Here is a 24,531-nt window from a genome sequence, read left to right as displayed (position 1 = left end):
TTCCCGCTCCCACCCCCCCACCCCCGCCCCAGTAACAAGCGATGCTGCTTGATTACCAAGTATACCCTCCTAGGTACAAATTATCAGGATACTCAGTCATAGGACCAGCCCTCTCCTGAGGGCATCCAACCCAGAGCAGAGCCCTGCTTAGCTGATCCCTCCCCTCGAATTACCCACCACAGGCCTCGATCCTCTCACACATCCCTCCTCCTCTGAGACACCCTGCAAGTCCCCAGGGGACACACTCCTTTGCTGCAGTGAATAATACACCCGGCTTTATTTGACCATAGGTGCGTCCTCAGTGGCCTCTAGCTAGAGGGCACTGACATTATGCTTTACTGACACATTAACCATTGACCTGCTGTCCTAGGAAACGACACTAATTATAGCCTCATTTTGCAAAGGTGACTTAACACATTTTTTAAGTAACAAGAGTCAGTCAGACAAACCTGAAAGGGACCATCTATCTCACATATAGAATTTTTAGGCTAAGAGTAATAAAGAACGTGGTGCTTTCTAAATCTGTGCTTCTCCATCTGTAATGTGAATCTTTGGGGGGTCTCGCTAAAGGAAGATTCTTACTCAGGGGGGTCTGCACTCAGGCTGGAGATTCTGCATTTCTGACCAGCTTCCAGATGAGGCAAAGATCACTGACGATCACTGAAGCTCTCAGACTGTCCAGACAGTCTCTATATTCTTACAACTCAGAAGAATTTTGTTACAAGAATATAGATGCATGATTTAAAAAGTGTGTTTGGTGTAAAAGAGCTTTGAACTGGGGGGGGGGGGGGGGGGCGGGGAGGGGCGGGGGGGCATGAATTTGCACAATATAAATAAGGTATCTGGAAAGAAACCTCTGACAAAAAAAAAAATTAAGGCTTCAAGAGAAGCTATTTTAGGTCCTTCTAGAAGCCTCAGTTATATCAACTATGGAGAGCAGTCACCTGAAATGGTCACTGATGGGTGATGTGGACAAGAATATCCCCATGGAGGCCAAAACAAGCAACTTTCCTACCTCACAGATGTTATTCAGCAGAGTTTTAAAGTGTCTTCTGGGGCACCTGGGTGGCTCAGTCAATTAAGCATCCAACTCTTGATTTCGGCTCAGGTCATGACCTCATGTTGGTTGATGAGATCAAGCCCTGGGTCGGGCTTCACGCTGATAGCTCAGGGCCTGCTTGGAATTCTCTCTCTCTCTCTCTCTCTCTCTCTCTCTCTCTCTCTCTTTCTCTCTCTCTCTGTCCCTCCTCCTCCCCCTCCCCCTTCCCTGTTACCCACCCTCCCACCACTCCCACCCTCCTGTGCCCTCCCTCTCTCAAAAATAAATAAACATTTTTAAAAAATAAAGTGTCTTCCAAAGGAAGCTTTGGGATTTCTTTGGCTTTGTTATAAAGAAATATTAAGTTAAAACAAAAAGACCCAAGCAGCCAGCTCCCCTGGCCCACAAGTTTGGAGCTTGTCTACACGCTGCCCTGGGAGTTTCTAAATGACTGAGGCAGGGCTCCACCTGCCAGGCAGCTGATTAATTGACTTGGGGTGTGGTCTGGACAGACTTCCAGGTGATTCCAAATGTCAGTGGGTATGAGCACCACTGTCCCAAGTCGTCCTTGCAGAATAACAGAATCTCACCAGTTGACCAGTCCCCCAAACCTTGTAACAACCTACCACAACCTCTGGAGAAGGGGCACCATGACATTTTTGTTTTAATCTGCATTATTGTCAGTTTATTTTTACATGTCTCGTGTTATGCATCAAAAAATCCACTAAACCACATTAGGAAAACACGACGTCAGCAGCTAGAGAGCTCAGTGAAGGAATGTGGAACATTCTATCAGAAATGAGGGGGCACCTGGGTGGCTCAGTCGGTTTTAAGCATCGGACTTTGGCTCAGGTCATGATCTCACAGCTTATGAGTTTGAGCCCCATGTCAGGCTCTGTGCTGACAGGTCAGGGCCTGGAGCCTGCTTCGTTTTCTGTGTCTCCTTCCCCCACTCTCTCTCGCTCTCCCTCTTTCTCGCTCTTTCAAAACTAAATATTTAAAAACTTTTTTAAAAAAGTGGGGCGCTGGGTGGCTCAGTCAGTTAAGCATGCAACTTTAGTTCAGGTCATGATCTCACGGTTTGTGGGTTTGAGCCCCACATCGGGCTCTGTGCTGACAGCTCAGAGCCTGGAGCCTGCTTGGGATTCTGTGTCTCCCTCTCTCTCTGCCCCTCCCCCGGTCATGCTCTGTCTCTCTCTCTCAAAAATAAGGAAATATTAAATTTTTTTTAAATAAAATAAATTTAAAAAATTTTTAAAAAGGCTTTTACATCCAAATTCACATTAAAAAAAATCAGCCTCTGTAATCTCTATTTTTTTTCCACAGTAGTTTTCATTCCACAAACTTACATAATCATTAACAGAGGCCAACCTTGAAAATACAGCCACGTACTGTCTGGGTCTCTCTGTATTCAAAATTTACGGTCAAATTGATAAGGAGAATAAGAAAAGAAAACACTTTTTTTAAATGGGCAAAAGACTGGATCAGATACCACAAAAAAGATACATGGATGGCAAATAAGCCCACGAAAAGAGGCTCAACATCATGAGTCATTGGGGGACCCAGTTAAAACCACAGTGAGATACACAACACACCTGTTAGATGAGCAAAAAGCACAAACAGAATAAAAACCTGACATCCCCAGTGCTGGCAAGGACGCAAAACAACAGAAACGCTCACATACTCATCGTTGATGGGCTGCAACCATGCAAACCGCCTTGGGAAACAGTCTGGCAGTTTCTTACGAACTACGCAAGGAAGAACAGCCTGAAATTCTCAAGAGGAAATGCCTAAGACAATGGTCAGGGACACAGTTTGTGTCCTCAGATGCCTAAATTGTTCCCAGTCTGAGTGAAAGCAGGGAAGGGTAAACCTCAAAGGCAAATGCAGAGCGAGAGCGTGACCAGGGAATGCGGCTCGGTGCCCAGTCGGACCTGACCTGAAGCCTTACCTGAGTCTCTGCTAAACTAGGTCGTTGTGGGTGTAGGCGCCCTCCCCAGGTATGCTCTCCCTGCAGACTGGGCTCTGATTCTTACCTCCCTCATCCCACTTGTAATGGCAGATGCTTGAGGGGTGGTCTGGACAATCTGCTGCAGGATGGTGACATAGGTCTGAATTTCCAGAAGATTCTGTTGGGGGAAGGAAAGCATTCTCATTAAAACTTGGGCTCCTTGAGGTCTTGCCTCCAGGACCAGGTGACCCCAGGGATGAATGCTTTCACATGTTCACCATCACAGACAGGACAGACCAAGACCCGTGTGGACACTTCACACTCCCTTTAATCTTCACAAGAACAAGAAGACAAATAAAGAGGCTTGTCGATCTCGCCATTTCCCCTCCGTTACATGGATGCTTTTGCTGCTGGTCTTCCTAGAGCCCAGGATGGCAAAACTACAAGAGAAAGCAGAGGTGGGGGCAGAGAGACCCTGCAGAGTACAAAAGACCCTTTCTGACCCCAGAACAGGGCAGTGCTTCCAAGGATGGTCCCAGACTAAATCACTTACTAGCTGTGTGTGGCCTCAGGTAAGCAATTTAAATCTCCCAAAATTCAGGTTCTTCCATATAGGAGGACTAACGATCTGGAGGGGGGGTCCTGATCCCCCTTCCCAGCAGAAAGAACACCTGTGCCCAGCTCCGTGCATGAGGGCTGATGGCACAGTGCAGAGAACTGCCCTCCTCCAGACAATGGCCATCTTGTCCAGGAAGCAATGCCCCCCCAATCCCACCTCACCCCCACCCCAGACCAATGACTCTCTGGCACAGGAGGACAAAAGGCCAACCTTCTTGCCTCAAAGTGGGACCAACCTTGTGGAGTGAGTGATTCATGTTGCAGAGCCCCCCGTGGGATCAAGCTGAACCATACTCCAGCTAATCCCACACCTTTGCTCAGCTCCTACCCCCGTGCCCCGTTCCCCCTCCTCTCCTCCTGGGAGCTCACCACTAATACAGCAATCGCACGAAAATCACCACTTGGGCTCTCCTCGTAGGCAGCCCACCCTAAGACACTATCTCAGGAGGCTGCTGTTGGGACCAACGAGATAATGCACAAAAGCTTCACAGTCTGAGCTCTTATTATTATCATTGTTCTAAACAGCCTCGAAGTGGTGGGGGGAGGAAACAGGCCAGGCCTGGTAGAAAAGCAGAGGAACACCATAGGGAAGGGGACCCCTTCAGTATGAGTAACGGGGCCTCCCATTGTGCTGAGACAGGTCCACACTGAGGCAGGAAGAGAGTCTAACACTACTCAGCACTCACCAGGCTCCAGGCTGTACCCGGTGTCTCACCTATACTACCACAGTGCATCAGTTTCCCCAGAAGCAGAAAGACACAGAATGTTGTGTCCCTCCAAACGTCACATATTGAAGCCCCAACCCCCAGTGGGATGGGGTTTGGAGGTGGGCCTTTGGGAAATAACTAGATTTAGATGTGGTCGTGAGGATGGGGTCCCAGGACAGGATTAGTGCCCTTATAAGTGACACCAAAGAGCGAGGGGCACCTGGGTGGCTCGGTCAGTTGAGCATCCGACTTCGGCTCAGGTCATGATCTCACGGTCTGTGAGTTCAAGCCCAGTGTGGGGCTCTGTGCTGACAGTTCAGAGCCTGGAGCCTGTTTTGGATTCTGTGTTTCCCTCTCTCTCTGCTCCTCCCCTGCTCGCTCTCTCTCTCTCTCTCTCTCTCTCTCTCTCAAAAATAAACATTAAAAAAAGATTTAAAAAAAATTCAAAGAGCTGATATCAGGAAAAGCCCAGGTGAGCACACAGTGATAGGGGGACATCGGCAAGCGAAGAAGAGGGCCCTCACCAGAACCTGGGAATGCTGGCTGGCACCCTGCTTTCAGTGTGCTGGCTTCTAGAATGGTAAGAAATGAATCTCTGTTGTGTATAAAGCCAACCAGTTGGTGGTACTTTGTTATATAGCACCCTGAGTCGGCTCAGATATAGGCCCCGAAAGAAGGGTCTGAGTGCAAACAGTTCATTTGGATGAAGATGCCAGGAAACATTATTGGAGGGAGAAGTGAGACAGGAAAGGCAAGGCAGCCAATAAGAATGTTACCAGGTAAGTTACCCCTATGGGCGCCTGGCGCTCAGGCCAGCTGGGGATCCTGGGAGTCACGCAGAACAGCAGGTAAGAGGGAGCTAGGGTAAGAATCCAACAATGTGCATCCGTCACTGGCTGAAGCTGCTCCCGCGGCATTAGTTCCCCAACACCTGCCATGAGGCACAGCCACCCTCCACTGCCTGGCGAGCGTCCGGAGGCCCAGCGGCAGATACTGGCAGGTGGAGGGAGGCCACAGCCCACTGGAGAGGTCAGCCCCCGGGACCACGGCCAGGCTCACAGGTCTGCTACACTCAGTTAACCACACAGCTGTGCAGAAGGAGAGTCTGGCATCCGCATTTTGAAGATGAAGCAACACAGAGTGGGGACGGCACTCGCCCATGGTTACACAGCTCCAGGATTTGATCTTTCCAGTACGCTAAAGCCCCCCAAAGTCAGGCCTGTGAGCAGCTAGCAGAGGCGGGAGGCAGAGAGGAATGCTTCCTGAGAAGAAGCTCCTGAATGCCGTGTGCTCCCTCAACTAACTGGCTTAGAGGCAGGGCTAATAAATAGCTACATCGCATTTTCTGTATTTCTGCGTTTTTTGAGCCGAAACAACGGACAGATCCTAGCTCACTCGAGACGGATCTATGTACGATAACTTTGTAACGTAAGAAACGGACATCAGTTCCCTCCCCTCAACGCACACATTACTGACTCCTCCTCTACATATGTCTGGCTCCCTGAGTGCCATCCAGCAACCAACCCATCGCCCCCTTGGTTCAGGAGCAATCCACACAAAAGTAACCCACGATAGCAGGCTCATGTTTCAGCCACGAGTGCCCTGGACTTGTCTGGCCAAACCCAAACCAGGTTATCTGAGGGACGGGCTTCAGAAGGGTCACAGTTACCTTTTTGTACCTGTCCTTTGCTGCACTGATATCGTCCTGCAGAAACTGGGCTTCGATCTGAAGGCGCAGGTTATGCAGTAAGGCTTCATCAGCTTCCTGCAATGAGAAAGGGAGCCACACGTGGAGGCAGGGATACATGGGTGTGAAATCGGCCGGGCATATGAGCACATGGACCTGCTGGGGTCTTATTAAAACACAGATTCCTGTTCTGTAGGTCTGGAAGAGTGTCTAAGATTCCACATTTCCAATAAGGCATTGGGTGAGCCCACTGATTCTGGTCAAGAACAGCAGTTCTCAACAGAGATTGAGTTTCTTACCCCCAAAGGGACATTTAGTAATATCTGGAAACATTTTCAATTGTGACCACTTGGGCGGTGGGGTGTGATTACGGGCATCTAGTAGGTAGAGGCCAGGAGTGCTGCGCAATATCTTACAATACACGCCCCACACGACAAAGAATTCTCCAGCCCAAAATGTCAATAGTGTCAGGGTTGCAAAGATTTTCCCTAAAAGATCGGGGAGAAAATTAGCATATATTTACATACCAACAGCCTTAAAATTTAAGTTACAGCTATATATCTGTTCTATATCTCAGCATCAGTAAGTTGAGTTTCTAAGACTGAGAAAGAATTTTCCGTTAACGATGAAACCTTCGTTTTAATAGTTTTCTCCCAAGTACTGCTGACACTTACTCTGATACGATGTTTCTTTAATACAATATGCATATTTTTTAGAATGATTGCTGTGGTGAATGCTGTTTATTCCTTTAAAGTGGGAAGTTACATGTATGACACAAGGCTGAGTGTCCTCATCAAACATTGTGATAGTTCACCGACTTTTATCTCATTGATCTTGTTTGGATGAACCAAATAGGTTGGATTACTATACTCTTTTTTTTTTTAATGTTTATTTATTTTTGAGAGAGACAGAAAGAATGCGAGTAGGTTAGGGGCAGAGAGAGAAGGAGACACAGAATCCAAAGCAGGCTCCAGGCTCTGAGCTATCAGCACAGAGCCCAACGCAGGGCTCGAACTCACGAGCTGTGATATCATGACCTGAGCCGAAATCAGATGCTCAACTGACTGAGCCACCCAGGCGCCCCGGATTACTGTGCTCTTAATAGGACAGTGCTGTGATGGCTGGAACTGCCTTAATGCTACCGCAGTCCAGTGTAGTATTACAGGTTGAGTGTCCCTTGGGTCCAGCACGCTATTATAGGTGAGCATTGCTTGGGTTCCTCAAGACTGTCACTCTCCTGAGACCCCCCTGCAATGTCAACTGCCAATACCTGAGGTCTTGCTGAGGGAATTTTTACTGACTTATTAATGACTTTTTAAAAAGCATGAATGGTAGCAATCGGCTTTCATTAACAAAGGCAGATAGGTGGTTGGCTAACATATTTAAGACACTGTCCACCCTCGTGTGAACAGAGTTACAACAGTCAACATGTGCAAGGGCCCAGGTATTTTGAGACAAATCCCACTTTTGCACAAATAGGGTTTAGATTCCAGGGAGGCCTTTGGCCTGCACTCCTCAGAAAGGCACTTGATTCCTTCATCACTCCTATAAAAGATGACTGGCATAGGAAGATTTTGATTGTTGGAGGCTAACAATAAAGATATCAGGTTTCTGACTCCAAAGGATCACCTGCTTTGAATGAGCTTTTCATGCAAAGTGCTGTGTCAGCAACTGCCATGTGGGAGAGCTGGGACTTCGTGAGACTAGAAAACAGGCTGTATGAAAATGTTTACTTAAGAAATACGTGCCCGGGGCGCCTGGGTGGCTCAGTCGGTTAAGCCTCTGACTTCGGCTCAGGTCATGATCTCGCGGCTTCGTGAGTTCAAGCCCCACGTTGGGTCTGTGCTGACAGTTCGAAGCCTGGAGCCTATTTCAGATTCTGTGTCTCCCTCTCTCTGCCCCTCTCCTGCTCACGCTCACTCTCTCTCTCTCAAAAATGAAATAAACATTAAAAAAAGAAGAAGGGAAAAAAAGAAATATGTGCCTGTGTGAATTTGGTCCGAAACTTGAGCAAAATTGTAGGGGAGCAGTTAATCCCCACCCAACTCGAACTTCTGAGGGTATTTTATCTACCAAAAATAACTTTGAGTTTCTCTTAAAAGAACTTCAGAGTTCTACAAAATCAACTGGGTCAGTTGGCAAACATCAGAAATGCATCTTAAAGCATTCCTGTTTGCATAGGGTTTATGCAAGTAAAAATGAAATAAGCTATCCTAATACAGCACTGTCCAAGTCTCGGGCATAATTTTAAAAATTTCTGGTAGCTACATGGAATAAAATAAAAAGAAATGGGTGAAAGTAATTTTAGTAATATATTTTATTACACCCAATATACCCCACATATTGTCTTTTCATCATGTAAACACTTTTTTTTTTAAGTTTATTTATTTTGAGAGAGAGAGAAAGCATGTATGCATGAGCAGAGGAGGGGCACAGAGGGAGAGAGGGAATCCCAAGCAGACTCCACGCTGTGAGCACAGACTTCAATGTGGGGCTCGATCCCATGAACTGTGAGATCATAACCTGAGCCAAAATCACGAGTCGGACACTTAACCAACTAAGCCACCCAGGCGCCACTGTAATCAATATTTAAAAGTTATTAATGAGATATTTTACATCCTTTTTTTTTTTTCAGGCAAGGTCTTTGAAACCTGGCTTATATTTTATACTTACAACACATTGTGATTTGAACTCCCTGTGTTTCAATCACTCCCCAGCATACGTGGCTGGTGGTTCCTCAGCTGGACAACGCAGCTCTACAGGATTAATTTTAGGCACAAAGGAGAATCTCATTCTTCCTCGGTATCTCCTCCAGGTTTCTGCCTGGGGGGCGGGGAATGTCCCCAGTGTCTTTCCTCTAATTTCCAGTTACTAAATCCTTCCCTTGGAAGAATCTGAAGTCCCTCTATGGGTACCAGGGAGGCCAACACTGAGCAAGCAGGCAAGGAACCCTCAGACAGAAGGAGGGAAGGACCCCAGCCTAGAGCTGGCCCCCTGCCCACTGCCCCTAGACTCCTCTGCTTTCCCCAAGGCTCCTCTCACTCTTTGGCCCTGGAGCCGGCCTCCGCTGCCCACTGGCAGACACAACAGCATAGGGGAAAATCGCACCCTTTGGGAGACCGAAACAGGGTCTGAAGTCTTTTTTTTCCTAATCAGAAGTAAAAGAATGAACCAAATTACAAGACAAGAATGCATGTTCCCAGGTACAGGGCTCTGAACTCTGAACGGTCTGAACTAAATTCATGTGCAATCTAACTATGGGTGTTCAGTTTCTGGGCTCATTCTTTTGATTAATGAATTGATCTGATCGTTCACTGACTTTTGATGAGCTCTGTCCTCAGGACTTAACGATGGGCCCTCAAATCCTGTGTCCCAGGGACAGTAACGAATATGCCCTTATACAATCAAGGTGTTAATTCCCCAGGGCAAGTGGGCAGGTCCCTTGGAGGCCCTGGTGACTGGCTCTCTGAACTACCCAGAATTATCACCTGAGCCTAGCGAAGCCCCTCTGAGAGAGAAAGCATGGGGCAAAGAAAGCCTGGGTGACTGTCCAGCAATGGGAAAGGGCTGAGGAACCAGACAGAGCCAGGATAACTTACAGACACCAAAGGGAAGGCAGCCGGGGCTCAAGAAAGACAGAAAGCAGGACAGTCCTGGGAATCTAAACAGCAGGAGGTAATGGCTCCGCCCTCAGGATGACCCAGCTGCCAATGAATTCATCTCTGTGTCTCTTCAGTTCTGGGAGAGGGCTGTGATGGCCATCATGGGTCACAAGACCACCATCTTGACTGATCGTCCTAATAAGACCACAATGATGGGAAGGAGGATCAAAGTGTTTGGGGATGCAGCTGTACCCCCTTCAGGAGCAGGGGTTTGCTGTGGAAGTGATTGGGCAGGGCTCAATCTGGGACAGAGTTGGTGGAAGACCTTGAACTGGTCCTTCTGGATATCTTTCTACCCTCCCTACCCACTAATCTCATCCCCAGCCTCTCACCATACCCCCCTCTTAAGACTGCTGAGGAGGAAGCAGGACAGAGAATTCTCACGCATCTTCATTTTTACCAAAAACTCATCCATGATTGACCCACAGTCACCAGAGCTGAAGAACAGGGAATACGGTTTCAAGGACACTTTGTGTCATTACTTATAAAGGGATCGAACACTCACACTTTTAGAAATAGAGAGGACCCCGAGATCATTGGTCCTCAAGCGTTTGTTAAGTCACATGTGTCATCCTTCCCACAAAATATCCCAGGATGTCATTGCATAGCGGCAATGCAGAGACGTGTTTCTGGAACAGCATGACCACAGTGGGGTCCATCCAGCAACCCTCTTCCCTCAGAGGCCCCTCAGCAGCTCCATGGGCCTGTGGGCTCTGCCAATCGCAGCTCAGAAACTAGAGTCTCTCCTTATAGATGGCCAGGCTGAGGCCAGATCAACCAGTGGGTCATGCAGCTAGTTAACGGAAGTTACCGGGAAACAACAGGACTAGAATCTGTCTCTACTAGTCAAGAGTTAAGTGCTGAGTCTTGACCCCATCCTGCAAGGTGCCTGCCTTTCTTTCCACATCTCCCTCTTAGGATGGTGCCCAAACAACCACTCTCAGCTTCCATCAGCCAAGCCTTTAAAGCTGCTCGTGGTGATAACAAAGGCTAGCCAATATTTGCCCTTAAAATAGGGATTATACAGATGCCTCTGCACGCACATTCTTCTGATTTGAGGACAGTCATCTGATAAACCGTCCCCCAAATTCCCAAAGGTGAGTAGGTACCTCTGGAATGTGCAGTTGCTGGTATGTTGAGGAAAATTCGTTTGGAAGTGTTTTCTTTTGTTTGCACCAGAACTCAGAAATGTGTGGACGCTGGTGTTTTTATTATGCTTTGGATGCTGTCAGCTGCATTTTCAAAAGCTCCACCAGCAGAAGCATCTAGATTCTTTCCGAATCGAGACGCTGGGTCAATAGTCTAATGTTAGAAAACATTCCAACCCTGATGCTGCATGTGTTTGAGACCTAGTGGTTCTTGAAGTGTGGTTACCGATGATGAGGGAAAATGAGAAGTGTACAATGATTCGGGGTGTAAAATATCTGGCAGATCCCAGATGTACTGGGTCAGAATTTCTGCAGTCAGGACCCAGAAATGTGTATTTTTTTTTTAATTTTTTTTTCAACGTTTTTTATTTATTTTTGGGACAGAGAGAGACAGAGCATGAACGGGGGAGGGGCAGAGAGAGAGGGAGACACAGAATCGGAAACAGGCTCCAGGCTCCGAGCCATCAGCCCAGAGCCTGACGCGGGGCTCGAACTCACGGACCGCGAGATCGTGACCTGGCTGAAGTCAGACGCTTAACCGACTGCGCCACCCAGGCGCCCCAGAAATGTGTATTTTAACAAGCCCTCCAGGTGCTGCTGGTGGACATGGAAATTTCAGAATCGCTGATCTAAACCACTTTTTGAGAAAGAAACTAGAGAAATAACTAGAGTCCAGCGTGCCTCTGAAGAATCAGCCTTGCCAACCCAGTCACAGGGATGCCAGAAATCCCTTTAAAAACCCACTGTCTGTATCTTTACCCAGCCTCAAATCCAGCATCCAATCAGCCACCCCCTCCTCCCGACCCCAAAAGAAAAGCTGCTCAAGAATGGGTATTCAAGTTCATTGAGATTTCTAGTTAATTAGGATTTAATTAAAAACACTTCAACCCTGGACGCCAAAAACCTTTCCAGAAATTGTAGGTTTGCCTTCCTTCCCGGGGCTCAGGCTGGCCTGGAGGACGGTGCTGAGTATGTTCTAGACTCTGCTCCCTCCCTTCCCACTGTCTTCTCTCTCTGGGCACTCTTCCTGGCTCCTCCTCTCCCCTTCTGTTCTCCCAGCCTCCCTGCCCCCAGCCTCCTCCTGAACTCAGCCTTCCCAGTTCCCTCTCCTTTTCTGCCCTGGAAGTTCATCTCCAGCCCCAGAGTTGTTCTCAGGCAAATGAAGGCCTGTAGCCCTGAAGGTGAAGGCATCAAGCCCCACCCTGGTGTTCCCCAAATGCCCTTGCTTCTTACCCTTTCCTGGACAAATTAAAGATATACAAATTGCATGAAAAAACCGCACCTATGACAGCTTTAGGTGTTTCTTTAAAAATTGTTTTTAAGTGAAAGCATTTGACTAGAACCTACATCATTTTAAAATTCTGGGGATTTTAAAGGAAAATAGGAGAGAAACCTGAAAGCCTCCTTATAGTTTTCTTAAAATAAGCAACATTGGGCATTATTGGGACCAATAACCATATATACAGAGAGAAAACGGGTCCTGGAGTTCAGCCAAACCCAAATATTTAAAAGTCATCAAGAATTCTTACTACATCAAAATACCTTTGGCCATAGTATGTAAGTGGTATGTTAAGGAATTTATTTTATTTCCAAATGCCTAGAAGAGAGTGGCTTGTTTTAGGTTATGTGGCTGTTACAAATACAGTAACTCTGTTCTGGAGATGTGATTACATGGGCAATATTCAGAGATAACAGTCTGATGAAAGCAGCAGCAATCAATCTTGTCAACATACACAGTGATATTTTCCAAACATGGTTCAAACACCGGGTCAATGGTTTCTCCTGTACCCCATTTTCCATGGCCACACCTAGGGATGAATGAATCTCTTCGACCAGAGCAAAGGAAAGGGGTGCTGAGACTAAGATGACAGTCAAAACCATGTTGATCTGATGTGTGCAGACATTCCAAGATTTGTCCACCAAAATCCTTTATAGGACCAGCCAACAAGACATGAATATACTCTTGCATTTTCATCTTCTCATGTGACCATCTCAATGGACAGAGAACAAGAAGGTCCAGCCTTCCCCTGGCCGGCCCCTTCAGTTTCCCTGAGGCAAGGATTGGGTACATGTTGTTTATTCCAAGAAGCACTGGAAGGGAGGAAGTGATCCGGGGAAAGGAACAAAAGGCAATAACGCTGTGTAATGAGTAGGTTACCGCCGTGGACAACCAGACCTCAGTCCTGCTGGGGGCACGTGGAGAGACTCAACAGAACTCACCTGTGAACCCTTGCTACAAGGGATGGGGCAGCTGGGGAACACATCCACCCACTCCCACCCCTCAGTGGCCCAGGGCTGCTCCTGGGGAGCTAACTGCCTCACTTCCAGCCTATGCCTCCAGCGGATCATGCACATCCCCACAGCCAGAGACACGCAGGAAGCTGCCAGTATGCTCAGCAGGTCTGTGTGACCTCAGTGGGTGGCCCAGGGGATATGGACGGAGCACCAACATCAAGTGTGAAGGAGCCATCTTTACCCAGAGACTCTGGCTTTGTGTCTGTCTCCTGAGAGTCAGGGACCAGAGGCAGGGAACGAGCCACGTACACAAAAGACTCCTGACTACACCTGGCTCCTGACTACGCCTGCCAAGGATGGGCTGTGGGGCTCCTAAGTCACTGAATCTCACCAAGGGTGGGCCTCCTCGCTGGCAACAAAGGGTCTGGACTGGGTCTTTTCTGAGGGTGAAATAAATAACCACACAACTATGCTGAGGCTCCAAGCTAGCGCCCGGGCGGCCAATCCCTGTGTCGTGATTCCTGCTACATCCGAGCACCACCTGTACTATTAGTCACTCCATATTTTTCTTCAAACTGACTCATTTTCACTTGCATGCATTTAAAAAGGAACTTTTTGATGATGTCAAGGCAACCATAAAAATAAATTCAGAGCTCCCAAAAAATGGTTCCTCCACGCACCATCTAAAATCACCTTGGGGCGCCTGGGTGGCGCAGTCGGTTGAGCGTCCGACTTCAGCCAGGTCACGATCTCGCGGTCCGTGAGTTCGAGCCCCGCGTCGGGCCCTGGGCTGATGGCTCGGAGCCTGGAGCCTGTTTCCGATTCTGTGTCTCCCTCTCTCACTGCCCCTCCCCCGTTCATGCTCTGTCTCTCTCTGTCCCAAAAATAAATAAAAAACGTTGAAAAAAAAAAAATTTAAAATCACCTCGCACACCACCAGAGCTATGAATCCCACCCTCTGGGGAAACTAAGCTGGCATCCATCACATCAAGGGCTCTGCGATAATAACCGCGACAGGCAAGTCACATGCACTATCCTGCCACTTCATTCTTACTGTGTGGGTCGACAGACATCCGCTCCATGGTGGTGGCAACTCTTACTGCTCCCGCTTGGGAAATGAAGGAGCTGAGGCTCAGGGAGATGAAGCAGTTCCCCCAAAGTCTCACAGATACGCGACAGTGGCGAGAAGGGTCCTGTGATCAAGCTGTTCTCCCGTTTTGGGCTGCATAGCTCACTTTGGGTGCAAGTGTCTTTCCCTGGATCCAGGGAAGAGCCACGCAGATGCCCTGTGATGGCTCTGGCCCGAGCTGCTGGTAGCATCTTTCCCCAGAACTTTCGTAACCCTTACTTCAATGGGACCCATACTTCAATTGTCCAGACTCCCTGTCACAATATACACAAAGGTGTTGCAGCTGTGGTTTCAGGGGGACAAAATGGCGGGGAGGCCTTTTCCCTTAGTTTTCATGATCTCCACTGCCGTGTTTTTCTTCTGAGAATACGTTATTGCTTTTGTAACAAGAGAAAAACAACAGAAGGCTGGAGCTTCTTTTTAAATTCAGTGTTACTGGGGCGCGTGGGGGGGCTCAGTCACTTAAACACCCAACTCTTGGTTTTGGCTCAGGTCATGGTCTCACAGTGAGTTCGAGCCTCACGTAGGGCTCCACGCTGATGATGCAGAGCCTGCATGGGATTCTCTCTCTCTCTCTCTCTCTCTCTCTGCCCCTCCCCTACTTGCTCTCTTTCTCTTGATCAAAATAAATAAGGTTAAAAAAACTTTTTTAAATAAATAAATAAATCTTTGGTGTTACTTTCCACCAAAGCTAAAAAGAGGGACTACATTCTGTCTCCCTCTTCTATGAAGAGTGCACACGATGGCACTGCATGAGTGACAACCTCAGAAATAGGTCCGGAGAGTGGTCTGCTTGCAGTGAGGACAAATACGCACAAAGCAAAATGTGGTGGGTTGGGGAGGGGCTGAACTGGCAGCTAAGTGAAGGGTGTCGGGCACCTATGTCCCTGAAGGTAGTGGTCTGTGGACAAGATGGCAGCCCCATCTGGCAGCCCGGGATCACCACCAAAAACAAGAATGGGGATGAGCTACAAATATGAGCAGAACAGCTGGGCGATGCCTGATGCTAACACCCAAATCCCACCTTCAACAGACTTGGGGCCATAGCAACCCAACCCAATACAAGACCAATCATTGAGCCTGTGCACTTAGGGCTCTCCTGAAGCACACTCCCACCCCTGCCTTTGTGTTTATATCCGGAGTGTTCACATGTTGGCTGGCCTGAGACTATTCCAGTTTCTATCACTTGGCCTTGGCAACTATTGACAGCAGCTCCTTTCAAAACACAGTGTCCTTGTTTGGGCAATGCATTATATGCTCACAAAGGGAAGGACACAGAAGCATCACGTGGTAGATAACACAGACAAAGAAAAATTCAGTTTCCCTAGTTGTGGTTCTAACTCCCACTGATTAGCAGACTAATCCTGGACAACAGAGGCTGGGCAAAGCCAGGGACTGGCAAACATCCTGAGCTAACCTCAACTATCTGAAGTGGTTGCCTGGGGCTCCAGGTGGAGAAGAATCCTAGGGTCACACATCTGGGCCCAGCAGGGAAAGGTGCTGTGTTTTATCAGCAATTCTGATGAGGAATTACGGGTGTGGAAGGAAGGGAAAGGGGGAAAGCGGCCATGTGCCCGAAATAAGCCACCCTTCAACGGAACAGAGCTCCATGAGCTCAAGACATTTGAGCTCTGAAATTACAGTTATTTGCCATCCCTGGTTTTGCCCAACCTCTGAGATCCAGGATTATTCCATTTGGTAGTCAAGTTCCCCTGGCTAGAGCAGAAAATCCAATCAGTTACGTTGATGACGGAGGATCTGAAGAAGGAAACTCCCTGCAAAGAACAACCCCACACAACTCTGCAGGAGGGTCCCAGCAAGAAGCTGAGAATCCCTGGTGCCCTCCATATAGCTGCTCTCCAGGCTCCAAGAGGGGAGAGCTTGAAGGGAAATGGAAATTTCTTCGGAAATTTCTTCCTCTGTTCTCTGAGAGTTCCCCTGTAGAAGAGACTCTCAGCCAACAGAACAGAGTTATCCTTGCATCCCAATAACCAAAGCAAGTTTCCTGAGTTTGGTGTTTGGGACCGGTACATCGAAATGGCAAAATCCCAGCGGGTCGCTGTGATGCTGCCTTGTGTTGACAGCCTAGCTGTCATAAGCTTAAAGGTCTCGGATTCTCTGGCAAGACACTGTGTGTGGTGGGAAAGGAGTATGTGTCTTGGGTATGTGAGTTCACAAAAAGATTTAGTTGAAATTATGAACTCAAGGGGCGCCTGGGTGGCTCAGTTGGTTAGACGTCCGACTTCAGCTCAGGTCATGATTTCATGGTTTGTGGGTTCGAGCCCCACGTCGGGCTCTATGCTGACAGCTCAGAGCCTGGAGCCTGCTTCGGATTCTGTGTCTCCTTCTCTCTCTCTGCCCCCCGCCCCACCCCGGCTCATGCTCTATCTCTCAAAAATAAATATTAAAAAAAAAAAAAGCAATTGTGAACTCAAGAAAGAGTGACAGCAAAAGAAATAGGCAAATCCTAAAAAGACACAGAGAGGAATGCACAATGGTCATTTCAGCCATTTAGTTCCATTCTGTCCCTACTCAGACTCATGGATGTGCTCAGCTCACCTTGTTAAGCCGTTCCAGCATTTCTTTTAGGAGCAGCTGACATTCACACTCGTTTTCATACCTGCAAATTGGACACATAAGCAAAAGTTGGGCAGCTTCCATGATTCCATATGTAATGACCACACAATCAGCGTTACAGAGTATATGCTGTCTCTTTAAGGAGAGGTCCTTAACTGGGGCGCCCGGGTGGCTCAGTCGGTTGGGTGTCCGACTTCGGCTCAGGTCATGATCTCGCGGTCCGTGAGTTCAAGCCTCGCGTCGGGCTCTGTGCTGACAGCTCAGAGCCTGGAGCCTGTTTCAGATTCTGTGTCTCCCTCTCTCTCTGACCCTCCCCCATTCATGCTCTGTCTCTCTCTGTCTCAAAAATAAATAAACATTAAAAAAAAAATAAAAAAAGGAGAGGTCCTTAAGTTTAAAATAGTAGCTAATGCTGCACCGCTGAGCCTGTCGCTTCCTCACCTTTTCCACAGCATGGCGCACTCACAGAGTGGTGCTGTGGCCACCGTGCATGGGGGTAACTGGGAGCGGTAAGTGAACAGGAGTCCCCCAGAGTCCCCCAGCCTGGAGGCCCAACCTCCGCCCCCTCCAACCCCTCCACCACCCCCCTACCCCTGCCCAGCCACATCAAGGATAAGGGAATCGTATCTCCACACACTCCTAACCCAAGTACAGCAGTGACACAGAGAATGGGAGACCACCCTACATGACCTACAACAAACACCACTAACCTGACCTTGACCTTGTTTGGGTTGCCTGTACTATTGTGTCTATACATGTGTCCGTTTTTCTGGATTATGCCATTTAATCCTTACAAAACCCTGGAAGAGGGCAGTTATCATTGCCCTCCCCCCACCCTCCCACCACCGGGGGAAAATGAGAAAATTGAGGCTGGGAAACTGGCCTATAACTTTGGGCAGATGCTCAGGGCACTTCACCCTCATCTCTGTGCCCTCAAGGCCTGCTCTGGGCCAGTGGGCAGGGCAGGCTGGACAGGCCACAGAGTCAGTGCCCCTGGGGCAGCCCTCGACCTCTGACAGAAGGTGAGTGGGTACATAAGTACGCCAGCCCCGTTGCCCTCAGCTAGGACAACTGAAGTGTCTCTCCATCTGGTAAGTTCGCTCCAGGTTAACTTGCTGAGGGCACTCAGTGTTTTCTGCCTTTCCTTCCCGCCTCACTTCCTCACTTCCCAACCTGTGCTCCTGGAGGTCACCTCCCAAATAAGCTACTTGCCCTCAAACCCCTTTATCAGGCTCGGCTTCTGGAAGACCCCAAACTAAAAGAGGGGTGGGGTCAGGACTCACACTTGAATCTGACACCAAAAACTATGCCCTGATAGCCACACCATGCTGCCTGGGTAGAGCAGGGAAACCTCCCAAATTTAAACATACACAAAACTGATAAAGCAACAGATACTAGGAACAGGTGTATTTTTCCCTCCTAGTCATCTTCTTCCCTGGACTTGAAGAAAATGATAGAGATCAAGAGGCAGAGAGACCACAGAAATCATTCTGTTTTGAGAGTTTCCCTCTAGGGGGACTTTCATCCCCTTATGAAAAAGAGAAGGCTCCTTCCCAAATGACTCCGCCCTCATTCCCTATAAGCTGCCCCTAGTATCCATCATGGCCTTCTTCCAAGAGTCAAAGCCCTTGATATGGGTAGGGGCACAAGGCTGCCTAGAGGGAAGACTACATTTCCCAGCCTTCCTTGCAGCTAGGTGTGGCCATGTGACTAAGTCCTGACCAATGGGATATAAGCATAAGTCTGTGGCAGCTTCCAAATATCTTCCATAAGAGATGCTGTGGGTGTGCCCTTCTGTATCCTTTCCTCCACCCTGCAGAAGGCCAGGCAGAGCCTTCTGAGCCTCAAATACTGCAGAGTGGCATGCTGAATTGCTAGGCCAGACCTTCCACAAGACAGAAACAAATTTCCATCCTGGATAAGCCAATGTCACTTTGGAGTTTACACCATTTGTGGTTGAAGCGAATCCTAATTAGCACTCAGCCCAACCCACAAAGCATAGGTTTCAGGGCCCCTGCACACGCATGCCCTGGGCTCAAGTCAAGTACCGAAAGAGGCCTCTAGAAAACCATGCTGTTGTAGGGCGAGTCCCAACCTCGGGAAAGAACAATCAGGAATATGTGCACTGCACACACTCCCAGTTCTAAAGCCACCTAAGAAGCTCAGCTATAACCAGCAAGCAAAACATATTTATACAAGTCTTACATTTCCCGCCAGGATGTCACAGTTAGCAGTGTCTTTTGTGTGTGGCTCTAATGGAGCCAGAAATTCTGTTTTAATGGCTAGTTAGCTTCGCGAATAAAACTGTTAACAGGGGCGCCTGGGTGGCGCAGTCAGTTAAGCGTCCGACTTCAGCCAGGTCACGATCTTGCGGTCCGTGAGTTCGAGCCCCGCGTCAGGCTCTGGGTTGATGGCTCGGAGCCTGGAGCCTGTTTCCGATTCTGTGTCTCCCTCTCTCTCTGCCCCTCCCCCGTTCATGCTCTGTCTCTCTCTGTCCCAAAAATAAATAAAAAACGTTGAAAAAAGATTAAAAAAAAAAAAAACTGTTAACAAAAATCCAAATTTTCTCATCGCTCTTTCCTGCTAGAAACATCCAAGAATTTCTGTAGCTTAAAAACATGTTTGATAAATAATGCAATAATGTGTTATCGTGGGTAATTTTCATGCTGTAAAGACAAGTCTAGATATTAAAGGCAAGTGATTTCATTATAAAGACTTCATAATAAGAAATGATATGGGGCACCTGGGTGGTGCAGTCGGTTAAGCGTCTGACTCTTGGTTTCAGTTCAGGTCATAATTTCACAGTTCGTGAGTTTGAGGCTCCGCACTCACGGTGCAGAGCCTATTTGGGATTCTCTCTCTCCCCCTCCTGCTTGCTCTCTCTCTCTCTCTCTCTCTCTTTCTCAAAATAAATAAATAAAAATTTTTTAAAAGTTTAAAAAAGAAATCATGATATATTCATATATATATCCACATAAGCGAATATACAAATGAATTCATAAAGTGAAAAAACGCATTGGCTTCAATTACCTGATTGTTTTACATAATTACTTTTGGTTTTTAGCAATTTAGATAATTGACGGTATTCATTAATGTATTTTGGTAGTTTTACTTGTTTTTATTTCATTCTGTTTTATTTAGTCTTTATTTGATGTTCTGAAAACCTGATTTTGAAATTATTCAACTATCCTAGAAGAGAATATGCCTACCAAGGCTGCATTATTTTCACCTGGCTTTGGCTAACCAATAAGTCACCTCTGGGATGTAAAACTAAATTTGGTGTGTATATACCCCTGCATGCAGGGGTATGGGTATGATTTTTATTACAATTTTCAAATCCCAAGACTTTAGTCGGAATATTAAAGTATCTGCAAGGGGGCAATGGGAGGGAATAAATGAATGGAAATTATTAAATAAATCACAGAGTCTGAAGGGACAGCTCCACGACAAACATACAACTCAGAACCAAGTAAAATCACCAAAAGATCAGGAAAATTCAACATGGCCGTTCCTTCAATGAGGGCTCAAAGGAGTCCTGTGCACCCAGCCAAATCTCAGTAGACTGGGGCCTAATAACTAAGCAAAGACCATTTGGGGATCCAGGGTTTCCTGTTGGCCTGTGGAGCTGCCCTGGGTGTCTGAACCAGTGTACATTTCCCTTTGCTTTAGAAAACATGAGCTTCATTTGAATGAGTCCTATCTCTGGACCTCACTCCCCAGGAATCCAAGAATGACTTCTCTTCAAGACCCTGTGTTCTAGAAAGCATAAGATGCGAAAACCCGAGTTCAAGTCCTGCCACCCACAGTTTTCCCATGAAGGGCTGTAACAGGTGGATTTCCAGATCCTTTCTTCTGGCTCCAAATCTGTTTTTAGGGATCATACCCAGAAACAGGGCTGATAGGAATGAAATCAATGAGTCTGACTGATTAATATGTTCAGTACACATTGTTGAATAACCTGCCCAAGATTCAGATTAAGCATGTGGAACTCAGGGGCACCTGGGTGGCTCAGTCAGTTAAGCGTCTGACTTCGGCTCAGGTCATGATCTCACAGTTGGTGAGTTCCAGCCTGGCATTGGGCTCTGTGCTGACAGCTCAGAGCCTGGAGCCTGCTTTGGATTCTGTGTCTCCCAAGCTCTCTGCCCCTCCCCCACTTGTGTTCTATCTCTCTCTCAAAAATAAATATTAAAAAAAAAATTCTTTTAAAGAACGTGGAACTCAAACATAGAGCACGTTTGGACAAGACGCTCTGACTACCCTAGACCAGGGGCCCCCAAACCTGGCTGTTCATCAGTGGAGCTCATAAAACTTAAAATTCCTGGGCCCCATCTGAGGTCCAGGGTGGGGCCTGGACATCTGTATATTTAAATTAATTTATGTAATTTTAAAATAGATAAATCTCTTACATAAAATAGACAATTTTTTTTAATTACCTAAAAAGCTGTTCCATTAAAAGTCTCCCTTCCTATCTCTCCCATTGCCCAGCTCCTACTCCCCTATCCTCCACAGGTAATCAGTTCCATTGGGGTTTTGCATGTGTCTGTGTCCCCTTTTTCCTAATGCAAGCAAAAAATTCTACTCTTCTCCCCTTTTTTTTTAAAAGTAAAGGATAGTAACATGCTATTCTCTTGTTTTACAATTGGGTAGCATCTCATTGCATATATGAAGCACAATCTGATCTCCTATGAATAGGCATTTAGGTTCATTCCAGGCTTTTGCTAATGCAGATCACACCGCCACGTTGGCATGTATTTTACACCGGCCGGATCATCAAAAAATAAATTCCTTGGGAATGCAAGCTGGTGCAGCCACTCTGGAAAACAGTATGGAGTTTCCTCAAAAAACTAAAATTAGAACTACCCTACGACCCAGCGATTGCACTACTAGGCATTTATCCACGGGATACAGCTGTGCTGTTTCGAAGGGACACATGCACCCCCATGTTTATAGCAGCACTATCAACAATAGCCAAAGTATGGAAAGAGCCCAAATGCCCATCGATTGATGAATGGATAAAGAAGATGTGGTATATACATACAATGGAGTATTACTCGGCACTGAAAAAGAATGAAATCTTGCCATTTGCAACTATGTGGATGGAACTGGAGGGTATTATGCTACATGAAATTAGTCACAGAAAGACAAAAATCATATGACTTCACTCATATGAGGACTTTAAGAGACAAAACAGATGAACACAAGGGAAGGGAAACAAAAATAATATAAAAGCAGCGAGGGGGACAAAACAGAAGAGACTCATAAATATGGAGAACAAACTGAGGGTTACTGGAGGGGTTGTGGGAGTGGGGATGGGCTAAATGGGTAAGCGGCACTAAGGAATCTACTCCTGAAATCATTGTTGCACTATATGCTAACTAACTTGGATGTAAGTTTTTAAAAATTAAATAAATAAATAAATAAATAAATAAATTCCTTGAAGTAGTCCCTGCAGAGTAAATACAGGTTCCTGTATTTATAGCCTTGGAGGATGGGGACAAATTGCTGAGTATCCTTTTTTCTTTTTAATAGTTCTTTAGGTGATCTTTTTTTTAAATGTCATTTATTTATTTATTTTTGACAGCATGCAAGCGCGGGAGGGGCAGAGAAAGAGGGACAGAGGATCTGAAGCAGGATCTCTACTGACAGCAGCGAGCCCAATGTGGGGCTTGAATTCATGAACTGTTGAGATCATGATCTGAACCGAAGCAGGTCACTCAACTGACTGAGCCACCCAGGTGCCCCAATTCTTTTTTTTTTTTTTTAAGTTTTATTTATTTTGAGAGAGAGAGAGAGAAAGAGAGAGAACACAAGTGGGGGAGGGGCAGAGAGAGAGGGAGACAGAGAATCCCAAGCAGACTCTGTGCAGTCAGCGCAGGGCCCCATGTGGGGCTGGAACTCACATCGTGACCTAAGCCGAAATCAAGAGTCAGGCTAAACCCACTAAGCCACCCAGGTCCGCATGCCCCAATTCTTCAGGCGATCTTATCATCTTATTCATTCTGTGGGAAAGGGGGACATGCCCTAGACCAGGGCTCCTGAAGCTTCAAGCTTAACTCCACTTCTAACCAGCTCCCAGATGATGGCAATGCTGCTCATCCACAGATCACAATTTGAGTAGCAAGATTCTAGAGGACACACATTGAAATAATTTCCGGGTATCAACTATGATGCGGTAAAGATGATTAGACTCAGCACGCCGAGGCCCTGAATTCCGTGCCGCTGCTGGGACTCACTAGGTGAGTGACCTTGCCCTAAATCTTGACATTGTCTAAGCCTCAGTCTCCTCATCTGCAAAACAGGTGCAGTACCATGTATTACAGGATACGGCTGTGAGGATCAAATAACATGAATATATCTCAAAAACAAAAGGAGCCAGACATACAAGCACGAATCTGTAAGATTCCATTTTTGTGAAATTCCACAAAATTAATCTACGGTGACAGAAATCAGAACACTGGGCGCCTCCCGCTTTTTTGTGGGGGAGAGGTACAGACTGACCGGGAAAGGACAGGAGGGAACTTTCTGGGGTGGTCAAAGTTCCCTGCTTGTTTCTGTAGTTACATGGGTACATACATCATCAAAACTCATTGAACTATGCACTTAAAACCTGTGCATTTTTTAAAGATTTTATTTTTAAGTAATCTCTACGCCCAACGTGGGGCTCAAATTTACAACCCCCAGATCAAGAGTCGCTGGCTCTACCGACTGAGCCTGCCAAGCGCCCCGAAACCTGTGCGTTTTACTGCATGTAAATTATAGCTACATTTTAAAGCACATTACAAGCAAATGATGCCGTTTCGTGCAAACCGTGAAGTGCCATCGGAATGGAAGCGGGTCCTAGGTGGGTGAGAGGCGCGGTGGTGCGCGCGCCCTCTGCGGGGTGGAAGTCCTGGGTCGCCAGGCGACCGCCCCTACCCTGCCTCCGCTCACCCCACCCCCCCTCCTTCCGGGCCCGCCGCTTACTTGCAGCGGAACTCGTCTAGCACGCGCTGCGCCTCCGCACCCTGGCGCTCCAGCCGCGTGCGCTCGGCCGCCAGGTCCCGGGCGCGCTGGAGGTTGCCCTCGACGTGGCGGGCGAGGGCGTCCTCGGGGCCGGCCAGCTCGCCCAGGCGCTGGAAGGCGTCCAGCTGCCGCCGGAGGACAGCGTGGCGCTGCTCGAGCGCGCGGGCCCGCTGGACGTGAGCGGCCACGCGCTCGCCGAGCCCCTGCAGCGCGGCCAGGCTGGGCGCCGCCGTCCGGCCCTCCGCCAGGCTATCGGGCTCGGCGGCGCGCGGCGCCTCCTCGGCGCGCTCGTACTGCTCCTTGCGGGTCTGGAAGACGTAGCTGCGCCGGTACATGGCTCCGGTGCGGGCGAGCGCGCGCGAACCGGCTCGGGGAGGCCGTGCGCCGGGGCGGCGGGCCGCTAAATAAACATCGGGGGGCCCAGGCACGCTGCTGGGACGTTCCAGAGCCGATCAGCTGTCGAGCTCAACACGGCGCCCAGCCCCCAGAAGAATAAAAGAGCAGCAGGCCTGCTTTTGTGCGCCGGATTAGCGGACCATGCAGCTCTGGGGGTTGGAAGGTTAAATTGGGCAATGAGGTTTTTGTTCTGGGATTGTTAAAGCCTGTCGCTTTATGATTGAATGGGGGGTCAGGAGGACAAGAGAGGCAGGACTGCTTCCTCTGGGAATTGTGAAGGAAGCCCAAGGGAGCTTGTTAAACTTGGACTAGCTCAAAAGCCCAGGGACCCTCGCTTTGTCTCCTCTTTTTCGGTCAAGCTCTCAATTACAGGCCTTTTC

At 47.9% G+C, this 24,531-nt stretch overlaps 1 protein-coding gene across 1 annotated transcript in view; it reads right to left on the bottom strand.

Annotated features, from left to right (window-relative positions):
• The window catches only part of BFSP1 (beaded filament structural protein 1), a 41,458-nt gene extending 17,196 nt beyond the window's left edge, over positions 1-24,262 (bottom strand). The window contains exons 1-4 of the mRNA XM_060611635.3: positions 23,717-24,262; positions 16,736-16,796; positions 5,985-6,080; positions 3,076-3,168 (exon numbers count right to left, since the gene is read on the bottom strand). Coding sequence (XP_060467618.3) covers positions 3,076-3,168; positions 5,985-6,080; positions 16,736-16,796; positions 23,717-24,090 — 624 coding nt within the window. The 5' untranslated portion in view covers positions 24,091-24,262. The remainder of the gene's footprint in view (positions 1-3,075; positions 3,169-5,984; positions 6,081-16,735; positions 16,797-23,716) is intronic.
• Positions 24,263-24,531: the final 269 nt, after the last annotated feature.

Source organism: Panthera onca, chromosome A3 (genome assembly GCF_046562875.1).
Source record: "Panthera onca isolate mPanOnc1 chromosome A3, mPanOnc1 haplotype 2, whole genome shotgun sequence".
Lineage (NCBI taxonomy): Eukaryota > Metazoa > Chordata > Mammalia > Carnivora > Felidae > Panthera > Panthera onca.
The sequence above is the reverse complement of the archived record's forward strand: the minus strand, read 5'-3'. Positions and strand labels throughout refer to the sequence as shown.